This window comes from Hylobates moloch, unplaced genomic scaffold, assembly GCF_009828535.3.
Source record: "Hylobates moloch isolate HMO894 unplaced genomic scaffold, HMol_V3 SCAFFOLD_27, whole genome shotgun sequence".
Lineage (NCBI taxonomy): Eukaryota > Metazoa > Chordata > Mammalia > Primates > Hylobatidae > Hylobates > Hylobates moloch.
Genome location: NW_026652302.1, coordinates 930,008 through 941,488, shown reverse-complemented (window position 1 = coordinate 941,488; position 11,481 = coordinate 930,008). Strand labels below are relative to the sequence as shown.

General features: G+C 45.1%; 1 protein-coding gene across 3 annotated transcripts in view; it reads left to right on the top strand.

Annotated features, from left to right (window-relative positions):
• The first annotated feature begins 758 nt into the window (after positions 1 to 758).
• LOC116463086 (SAM and SH3 domain-containing protein 1) overlaps positions 759 to 11,481 on the top strand; it is a 212,348-nt gene continuing 201,625 nt past the window's right edge. For all 3 annotated transcript variants that reach the window (XM_032146047.2, XM_032146045.2, XM_032146046.2), the window contains exon 1: positions 759 to 1,187. In XM_032146047.2, coding sequence (XP_032001938.1) covers positions 1,026 to 1,187 — 162 coding nt within the window. In that variant the 5' untranslated portion in view covers positions 759 to 1,025. The remainder of the gene's footprint in view (positions 1,188 to 11,481) is intronic.

The window sequence follows — 11,481 nt, the reverse complement described above, 5'->3', positions numbered from 1 at the left end:
ATCATTTGAATTTAGTTTCGAAAATAGCCCTTCCCTGTGTCCCTAATGTAAAGGAATAATTAAAACCCAAAGCGCATTTCCCTGAATTAGCCGAAAGCCCTAGCAATGCATGGCATTGTGGGCATTCAGGAGCCAAAATGCCCCCACTCATAAAAAATGATCCAAACATTGGCTCGTGCCCAAGCTTTCACACTCGTTTTGCACAGAAGTCTTGGCTGGCAGAGGCAGGATTGTAATTCCTTGGGTCGCTTGACTTCACGAGGGGCGAGGTATGCATTGTAGCGACACGGACTACTTGTGAAGCCTTTGGGCGGGAGTCGCTTAAAGATTAACTTTCTCGGGTTTCCGTGACCAAAAGCGTTTCCGTGAATAGCGTGATTGGAAACTTCTGCGGGCCGGAGACCGCGGCGCGGCTGCTCTTTCAACAGGCGATTTGTTCTCCTGTCCCAGGCTCATTTCCATGCAAAGAGCCTGACATCAGAGCACCTTTTGTTGCTAAACGCTTTCTTTAGCCTCGAGGGGAGAGAGTCATGTGGAGCTGGAAGAGCTCATTTTGAAGAGAGGGGTCCCGGGGAGCTCCCTCCAAGATCTAGAGGCGCCGCGGCCACCCCTGCCGGGTCCTGCCAAGACTTGCTAGAAGGAACGAGTCGCGTGCCTTAGTTAGTTGGTTCCCGTCACAGGAAGAAACGCCTTTGCAGCGGGTTTAATTGCTTCTGGGCCGAGCGAATTCCCCGCCGTACAACTCAGTGGTGCGGACTTTGCCTCCTGCTACCCTGTTGCTGCGCCGAGTGGGGTGGGAAAGTTTCTGGAGTTGTCAGTCGCGCAGCCCGTGGCCACCTAGAGCCGAGGTGCGGGCGCCTGCGAAGGGCCCCCGCGGGAAGGCAGGGGCTGCCGGGGCATGCAGCGCGGGGGCGCGGCTCGGTGACGCCGCGGGCGGGGACCAGGCATCCGGGCAGGCTGCGCGCGGGTGCGGGGCGAGGGCGCCGCGGGGACTGGGACGCACGGCCCGCGCGCGGGACACGGCCATGGAGGACGCGGGAGCAGCTGGCCCGGGGCCCGAGCCGGAGGCCGAGCCCGAGCCCGAGCCCGAGCCCGAGCCCGCGCCGGAGCCGGAACCGGAGCCCGAGCCGGGTGCTGGCACATCCGAGGCGTTCTCCCGACTCTGGACCGACGTGATGGGTATCCTGGTGAGTTACCTGGGGAGGGGGCGGCGCAGGAAGTGCAGTTCGCAGCAGCCCCTCTGAAACCGGGGGCTCCCTTCTCGCCCACCCACTGGGCAGACCACTCCGCAGAGGCGTCCTTCTCTGGCTCTAGTTCTTAGGGGGCTAAATACACACAGTATAGGATTTCAACCCCTAATTAAAAAATAACTAGCCACAGGTCCCGTCAATAGGTGTTTTTTAAACAATCGGGTATGATAGTCAACAGTTTAATCTGGGACACCTGCTGAGATGTTGGTGTGGAAAAGGCGAGAAAGAGGCCTTCAAAGAGTAGATGTAAATAAATATTTGGTTGATGCAGGATTGGGAAAAGGCTGATGTTACTGATGTTTATCTCTTCACCATTTGTTGTGTGACCACAAGAGGGAAAACAAACATTTCCTTACTCAGAACTGCCAAAATGTTCGCCTGCTTTTTTTGCAGTTTTTCAATTTTTGGAGTTACAGGATATTTGTTTTATATGTTTGGGGCTAAAACAATAGGACTTATTTTGCAAAATCTGTGCTGTCATGTATTTTGAAATGTCCAGTGACTAAAATCGCCCCTGGATTTGGCATAGTTTCTGGGAAGCAGTTCTTCTGTATGGAGGATGAAGTTTTAACCTGCTCAGAGTTGAATACCTTGGGGAAGTAATAGATTTGCTTTGGTGGAGCTGTAGTTAGGCAGGTACACTGGAATCGGATGGGCGAGGGTTATTACAGTCAGACATCTTAATCCATACGTAAAAGACAACTTTAAAGACTTGGAATGGCCAGATGTGCAGATTGTCAGAAAAGACTCTAGATTTGCTTTGAGATCTTATATTTTTTGAATGGGAGGAGATGGAGTGAAAGAAGTTCTTCTTTGGGAATGATAAACCCTGTACAGTTTTTAGCACAGTGATTAAACTCTTGGGCTTCAAAGTAAGTTATACTAGGTCAAATGCCAGCTCTCCAACTGACTGTTGGAGATCTTGACCAAATGATCCTGGCCAAGTTATTCAACCTCTCTGATCCTCAATTTCATCACCTGAAAATTGAAGAAAAGAACACTTGCTTCTTGGGGTTTCTGAGATTTAGCTGGGTTGGTGTGTGTATCAAGTACTCAGCAGACTGTCCAGCATATAGTAGAGGCTCAGTAAGTGTAGCTGTCTTTCAGGTTTTATTTGTTTGTTTCCTGCAGACAGTCTCCTGTCTCTTCCTTCTAGACATCCTAAAAGCCCAGTTACTCTATTTTCAGGTGACCACTGGTATTTATGATTCTTAGTATGCAGAGAACCAGCGAGGGTTGGTTAAAGATTTCTATCTGCTCTTGTCACTCTCCAGTATTGAAAAATGTATATAAATATGCATACAATGTACATTTACATACTATATATAGCACAGGTATATAATATACCTAAATCTAATATATATTTTAGATTGAAAAGGTTTTGTTTTTGCATTTTCTGAAGTATACAGATGAATGTGATCCTTCACTGAAGTTCCAGAAAACGTAATGGACATTTTAAAGTTGTGATAAACTTTTTTTTTTTTTTTTTTTAAGACAAAGTCTTGCTCTGTCGCCCAGGCTGGGGTGCAGTGGCACGAGCTCAGCTCGCTGCAACCTCCGCCTCCTGGGTTCAAGCAATTCTCCTGCCTCAGCCTCCTGAGTAGCTGGGATTACAGGCGCGCAACACCACCACACCCAGCTAATTTTTGTATTTTTAGTAGAGACAGGGTTTCACCATGTTAGCCAGGCTGGTCTCGAACTCCTGACCTTGTGATCCGCCCACCTCGGCCTCCCAAAGTGCTGGGATTACAGGCGTGAGCCACTGCGCCCGGCCGATAGACTGTTTGTAAGTTATCCTATTATTTCTTGTCTAGATCCAGTTCTAAGTTTTCAGTTACTGAGGAAATTGGTTTGATAATATCCCATTGTATCCCTTACTCTAGGGCTTTGGGCTGGGGGCAGGGAGGGTCGGGGGCCTGCTGAAATGAAACTTGGGCTGAGGGTTCTTTTCGGGAAGAGGGTTGGCCGGTGGCATTTTCTGCAGATTTGCTTTCCCTTCCCTGGCAGATTGCAGCACTGTTGGGTCAGTTGTAGTCGAGTGTTCTTTGGCTGAGTTAAAAGATGGGGTGGGGGCCCGGCGCAGTGGCTCACGCTTTTAATCCCAGCTCTTTGGGAGGCCGAGGCGGGCGGATCCCGAGGTCAAGAGATCGAGACCACGGTGAAACCCCGTCTCTACTAAAAATACAAAAAATTAGCCGGGCGTGGTGGCGGGCGCCTGTAGTCCCAGCTACTCGGAGAGGCCGAGGCAGGAGAATGGCGTGAACCCGGGAGGCGGAGCTTGCAGTGAGCCGAGACTGCGCCACTGCACTCCTGCCTGGGCGACAGAGCGAGACTCCGTCTCAAAAAAAAAAAAAAAAAAAGATGGGATGGGGCTTCAGAAGCTCACACCTGAAGGGCAGATGCAGGAGCAAAGAAAATATGTACTTCAGTTAATCATTCAGTATCAGGCTGGGAAGAACGTAAAGCCTGTCCCAGACAGGTTGTGTTTGCTCATGTTTTCTCCTTGTTTATCTGGGGTAAACAGGCATGGAGATTGTTCCTTAGTAAAATTCAGAGGAAGACATGGCTTACTGCTCCTTTGTAGATGGCTTGCAGGGAGACACCAGGCTAAAAGGGAGGGAAAGCTGTTATCCAAGTGTTTATACAAACTGAGTCTTCGGGGAAATACATCAAGACACAAAATTAACAGTTGGCTTCATTCTCACTGAAACAAGAGACACCATTTCCTTCCTTTTTTATTTAAAATATGAGATTTTGCAATCATCTGTCAATTTAGACAGGTGAAGTGACTTGACCAATGGCACATACCATGTTAGTGACAATGTTAGACTTGTCCCCGGTTGCTGGCCTCAGCAGTAGGGATCCTGATGTCACGACGCTCCACAGTTAACTCTCTCAGATGAATTCAGTAGAAATGTAATTCAGTACATTTAGAAATCCTGTGTGTTTTAGGTAAAATGTGACTTACAAGATTCTTTTTCCATACTGAACATGAAGAGGAGAGTAGAGGTAGTCGGGAAATTACACATCTGAACATCATCCTTAACAGATTTCAGACACAGTTCTACTTTGCTTTTTCAGATTCTTCTAATTGTGGAAATCAAACCACACAGCTTATCAATACTGTGTGTGGAAATTTGAAATGACAAAACTCACAGCTTAGTAAGTGAAAACATTTTTGGGTGAATGAGCGCTATTGAGCAGTTGTCCCCCAGGGGATGTTGTTGGTTATAACCCAGTGAAAGTATTGCCCCAGAGTCATGGATCTCAGTAAATACAGGATGGTTGTTTGAGTTCATTAGGACACATTTTGCATTTAGATTAATTCAGTCCATGCACAGTTAAGCACCAAATAATTGCTTTCAGATAATTGTTAACAAAGTGCTCATTTAGAAAAGAAATAATAGTATAATTTATGGCATGAAAATGTTTGAGCAGTGCTAGAATAAATAAATGCTAATAAGTGAATATATAAATGGATATAGAATTAACAGAAAACAAGCTTGCAAAAAAAAAAAAAAAAAATTACTAGATTGTGAGTGCCTGGAGGGCAGGGTCAGTGTCTTACTCATTTTTCTATCTCCAGTGCTCCTGACTTAACTGGGTGCTGAGAACATAGCTTTGTTGAAAGAAAAATGAAAAAAAAAAGTATGTATTTCTTAAATGCGGGAGTCACATCAAACCATTGTTCTGTCAAGACACATGTGCCTGCTGTAATATAATGGGGTACATTTATAAAGATGTGAATGAATTCTGCTCTGGCTGAAACTACGTTTTGGGCAGTTTCATCATGCAAATTAAAATCCCGGTGCTTCCACTGGAAACTAATGGTAAATTGCAACATGTTTGTAAGCCCTGAGCTATTAAACCTTGGCGTTCTTGTGAAATGTGCCATTCTGTTCACTAACACTACCACATGTGGTAGGCCAGGGTTTTCAAAGCATGTCACTTCTCCCTATGACATGTGTAGACTTCTATTGAGAAGTGCAAAACTGAGTTGGAATCTCGTGGAATTTTACCCTTTTTTCTTTACTCCATAGTTGGCAGACACAGCATTCCTTTTTTTAGGTAGGGGAGGGAAGTGATTTTTAAGAGCGGGAATTGCTAAGGTTGTTGATACAGTTCGGTGTGGTAGATCCTTTTTTCAGGACTGATTTATCCATTTGGTAAATTGTGATGGTTCTTCAGCTTCTGCCTACAGGATTTGAGGACTTCTAAGGCGAAGCCCAGCCTGTAAATCTACTTGTTAACTGGGAAGGGGGTTAGTAAGTGCCTATTGTTTGCAGGATCCGGCAAGATGCACCTCCCCCAAACCTGAAATTTCCTCTGTTTTTGCACTGTTTCTACAATTTACACCCATTTCCCAGCATGCTTAAAAAATATCCATTGTATAGAGATACTCCGAACCTTCCCCTACTCTAATTCCTGTGCAAGCTACAGAAAGGCAGGCATCAGTCCACAGAAACTGTTATATTCATCCTATCTTACTATTCACTCCATTCCTAAAAAATTAACAGAAAACCCCTAAAACAAACAAACAAAATGTCTCCCTCTTTTCCTTTGTCGTTTTAGGCCAAGTGTGGGGGAGGGGAGATGTTAGTGAGATCCTGAGGGGGTTTTTAGAATGCTGACTCCTTTGAAAGCAGTTGATTTACATGTTCTCTTGGGAGGTGTCTTGAGTTGTGCCTATCAGCTAATGACTTAATTAATTTTACGTATTGGAATTTGAGAGTCAAGCCCATTTCGAATATTCTGACTTCATCTTAATTTTATGATGTTCCTTTTAGCCCACTGAAGAAAGCCTTGTGGCCTCTCTACGTGGAGAAGTTGCAAGGTTATATAGTGGAAGGGACTGAAGCACCCTTGGAAATGCACCCGCGACTCTCACTTAGAAGGGTTTGGAGGGCTGCCAGGTGTAAAAGACTTGCTCAGGGTAACAGAGAGGAGGCAGAACTCAGGCGTCTGGATGTTCACTTCTTTGCCAAAGACTAAGTCAATGGCTTTCATAATTTTATTTATTTATTTATTTTTGAGAAGGAGCCTCACTCTGTCTCCCAGGCTGGAGTGCAGTGGTGTGTAATCTCTGGTCACTGCAACCTCTGCCTCCCAAGTTCAAGCGATTCTCCTGCCTCAGCCTCCCAAGTAGCTGGGATTACAGGCATCCGCCACCACGCCTGGCTAATTTTTGTATTTTTAGTAGAGACACGGTTTAGGCTGGTCTCGAATCCCTGGCCACAAGTGATCCACCCACCTCGGTCTCCCAAAGTGCTGGAATTACAGGCGTGAGCCACCGCGCCTGGCCGGCTTTGATAATTTTTGTTGGGGTTGCTGAATCTTTTCCTGCTATAGTAGACCCCTTAAGCTTAAGTGACCTTCTTTCATGATTCCCTTCTCCTGCCTTTCTGCCTTTATTTGCTGTTCTCTACCTTGTCTTTCTTTTGCTCAGCCATATAACCCTTCCCTCTGCCACCTGGCTTCTTACTCAGGTCCTTTGCATGCAGCTCTATGGGGACAGAGTGGGAGGCAGTGCTCCTGTGTAGAGTCCTGGGGCTGTGCTGGATCTTGCGCATACATTTCCTTACTTGATCCTCATAGGAGGTGTGGTCAGTGAGTATTCTTGTCCTCATTTTACAGTTCAGATGTAAACGTCTGTGTCCTAAGTCATGCAGATAGTAGATGGGGAGGCTGAGAGTTGGATCATGTATTTCCCTGAAACTGACTTCCATTTGCAACTGTATATAGTTCATTCTTTCATACATCTTATTCAGACGTTTATTGGCTGCTATTTTTTGTTTGTTTAAGCTATTGAGCTATTAGCGATACTTGCCCTTGACTTCTACAAAGGGTTAGTTTTGCTGCAAAAGCCTCAGCCCCATGGTTGCTGAGTACATACCCAACCTCACAGGGCGGTGGGCAGAGCACCCTGAAGGCGGTAGGATCCCTTCAGTCAGGATCAGCAACCCAGGAGCATCTGGGCGGCCACTTCCAGACACACCTTTGGATTTGGGCCCTGAGGGATAAGTAGGAGTTCCCAGAGAGGTCTTTTCTAGTGAGAGGGATAAAAAGGAAGGTGCGAGGTGAGTCCTTCTCCGCAGAGCAAAGAGGGACAAAGGTGGAAGGGCACAGATCTCCCAGATCTGGGTGCTGATGTGGCTGGATAAGGTTTGTGGGTTTGTGGACACCGGTGAAAGAGGCCATCGGGCATGGGACCTAATTGCTTCTGTGTTTTGGAAAAGTAACTTTTTTCTTTCTTTCTTTTTTTTTTTTTTTTTTTTTTTGAGTGAGTCAAACTCTGTTGCCCAGGCTGGAGTTACAGTGGCGCAATCTCGGCTCACTGCAACCTCCGCCTTCCAGGTTCAAGCGATTCTCCTGCCTCAGCCTCCCAAGTGGCTGGGATTACAGGCATCCGCCACCATGCCCAGCTAATTTTTGTATTTTTAGTAGAGATGGGTTTTCACCATGTTGTCCAGGCTGATCTTGGACTCCTGACCTAAGGTGATCTGCCTGCCTCGGCCTCCCAAAGTGCTGAGATTACAGGCATGAGCCACCACGCCCGCTGGCCGGAAAAGTAACTTTTATAGGCGATGGGGTGGCAATGAGGTTGGAGGGAAGGAGACTACTTTAGTGACCCAGGCAGGGATAGTGAGAGCCCCAACCAGATGTTTATGTGTCACGTCATTACCTGTCCTCTGGCTTCCTGAGGCCCAACACTTTGTGCAGTCTCTAAAGTAATCAAGACTGCTCCATGGTAACTTTCTTTTGATAATTCTTTTACACTCAAGAGTGGGCTGAGTTAATGCAAGACATTTTAAAGAAGTCGTATGCCTTGTGATTTTCTTTCTTTTTTTTTTTGAGACGGAGTCTCGCTGACTCTGTCGCCCAGGCTGGAGCGCAGTGGCACGATCTTGACTCACTGCAAGCTCCTCCTCCCGGGTTCACGCCGTTCTTCTGCCTCAGCCTCCCAAGCAGCTGGGACTACAGGCGCCTGCCACCACGCCCAGCTAATTTTTTGTATTTTTAGTAGAGACGGTTTTCACCATGTTAGCCAGGATGGTCTCGATCTCCTGACCTCGTGATCCGCCCGCCTCGGCCTCCCAAAGTGTTGAGATTACAGCTGTGAGCCACCGTGCCCGGCCGATTTTCTTTCTTTCTAAAGGAAAAGGCGGCCAGGCACAGCACCTCACACCTGTAATCCCACCACTTTGGGAGGCCAAGGCTGGAGGATCGCATGAGGCCAGGAGTTAGACCAGCCTGGGTAACATAGCGAGACGTCATCTGTAATTCTTATTAAAGAAAAAAGAAAAATGTATCTATCCATGTATATATGTATAAATATTTATATACCTGTCTCTCTATACTGGTAGAATGTGGTTCCTTAAAAGGGGAATTATTATGTATAACAATATGCACACCACCGAAAAATCTTTAAATCATTCTTTTAAAAGCTAATTGTAGAGGCCGGGCGCGCTGGCTCACTCCTGTAATCCCAGCACTTTGGGAGGCCGAGGCGGGTGGATCACGAGGTCAGGAGATCGAGACCATCCTGGCTAACATGGTGAAACCCCGTCTCTACTAAAAAAAAAAATACAAAAAATTAGCCAGGCATGGTAGTGGGCGCCTGTAGTCCCAGCTACTTGGGAGGCTGAGGCAGGAGAATGGCGTGAACCCGGGAGGCGGAGCTTGCAGTGAGCTGAGATTGCGCCACTGCACTCCAGCCTGGGCGACAGAGTGAGACTCTGTGTCAAAAAAAAAAAAAAGCTAATTGTAGAGTACAGTGAAATAGTGAGAAATACGTAGTTCAATGCAAATTGATTCATTTGCAAATCCGTAGTTCAATTTTACAAAGGGTGTAAGAGGAAAAACTATAGTTTATCTAATGTATCCTTTTTAAGAGTGCTGTGGTGCTACCTGATTGTTTCCTAAGACTTGATTGTCATAATCCCACTGTAATGGATGATGTGCCTGCCTGTGGTTGACACGCATTCTTGTCATTAGTAAAAATGAAATTGGTCTCAAAAGAGTGAATCTAAATGGATAGAGACTGACTGTCATTATCAGTGATACCATTTAATACCTATGAGTACAGACTGAGACTACAAGAATTAACTAAACCTTCAGACTAATTTTGAGATAAAATGTATTTTTGTGACTACATAAGTTGTCATTTTTCAAATGATATGCTCATCTATTTATTAATTCACTTTTGTAAGAAGACCTGAAAATGGTAGGTCTGTTCCTCATTAGCTTTGCTCCTAGCCAGATGTCAAACGTCCCTTCTTTTGTTCTCTGAAGTGTTTCACTGGGCAGCATTAATTCTTTATGACAGAGATGCTTCATAGAGATAACCTATCTTGTATCTTTCCTGCCATGTCAAGTCATGTAATACAGACATCTCCATCCTGGAGACTGGGTATCCAGGCATTATGGTAACTCTGACACTCAGAAGACAAATGGTTGAGAAAGGGCTAGTATTTCCTTTCTGCAATAGTAGTTTTTTCTTTTCTGAAAGGCTCTTCTATGGCTTTCAAGATGATTGGTGAAAATGGAAATATATTTGTATTTATGTTTGTTTTTCAAGATGATTGATGAAAATGGAAATATATTTGTATTTATGTTTGCTCTTCAGACTAAGATTCTCTGTGTTCACAGAGATACGTTGCAGTTCTCCTTGGGTGTCTGATGCAAGTTCCATTCGTGGTTGATTTTGATGTTTCATTCACTATTTGCTAGTTTCGTTTTGCAGCAAGTAGTGAGTGAGGAAGTTTCCATGTGTCCACCCATCACTCTGCCTGGTTGTGGCTTCCTTCTTTCTCCTAGCATGAGGTAGTAAGAAAGAAAATAAAAGCATTATAAGAATCACATGATTTTTAAGTAAAGAACCATTGAGGAGCAGAATAAAAGATCTTGGGATATGCCCTGAGCCCTAGTTACCCCGGCGTTTTGTTTTTTTTTTTTGAGCTGCCCTTAATCTGGTAGGACCTAGTTTCCTTTAAAATGTATCCTAAGCACCCTTGACTTTGTTGACTTTAATAATAATTTTGTATTGGTCTTGCTGTCAGCCAACAATTGTTTTTAACCTAGAGCTAAAACATGTTTATGTGTTTGTGTGTGTGTGTGTGTGTGCTTTAAAAATATAGTGTTTCAACATTAAATTATTTGTAGAGGAAAGGAATACTCTAGTTCAAGAATATGTATCATTAAATTATTTGTAGAGGAAAGGAATACTCTAGTTCAAGAATATGTATCTTTGCTATACGAGTTTGTCTTTGTCTGTTTTCATAGGATTTTAAAGACCTCCTTTGTAAAATAAACCATTAACAACTTTGTAGCATTCCTTGTTTGGAAATGCCCAGTCTTTAAAAAAAAAAGTTTTGAAAGAGAAGAGTAACAACCTTAATCTGTGAGTTAAAACATTTAGAAACAAACAAACAAAAGTTAATTGAAGGCCGGGCGCGATGGCTCACGCCTGTAATCCTAGCACTTTGGGAGGCCGAGGCGGGTGGATCAGGAGGTCAGGAGATCGAGACTACGGTGAAACCCCGTTTCTACTAAAAATACAAAAAATTAGCCAGGCGCGGTGGCAGGGACCTGTAGTCCCAGCTACTCCGGAGGCTGAGACAGGAGAATGGCGTGAACCCGGGAGGCGGAGCTTGCAGTGAGCCGAGATCGCGTCACTGCACTCCAGCCTGGGTGACAGAGCGAGACTCCGTCTCAAAGTTAATTGAACATCTCTTAGAAAGCTGATAGGTAGAATAGTAAATTAGTTAAGAGCAAAGGAACTATTTTAGATTGTTTGAGTTCAAATTGTGGCTTTAACACTTACTGGACATGTGACCTGGGTGAGTTATTTAATTATTCTGTACCTCAGTTTCCTTATCTGTAAAATGAGGTTGACAGTCACCAACATCATTGGGTTCTCATGAGGATTATTTAAATAATGAGAACAAAGGCCAGGCTTGGTGGCTCACGCCTGTAATCCCAGCATTTTGGGAGGCCAAGGCGGTGGATCACGTGAAGTCAGGAGCTCGAGACCACCCTGGCCAACATAGTGAAACCCCATCTCTACCAAAAATACAAAAATTAGCCAGGCATAGTGGCAGGCGCCTGTATTCCCAGCTACTGAGGAGGCTGATGCAGGAGAACTGCTTGAACCCAGGAGGTGGAGGTTGCAGTGAGCCAAGATCACACCACCATACTCTAGCCTGGGAGACAGAGTGAGACTCCTTCTCAT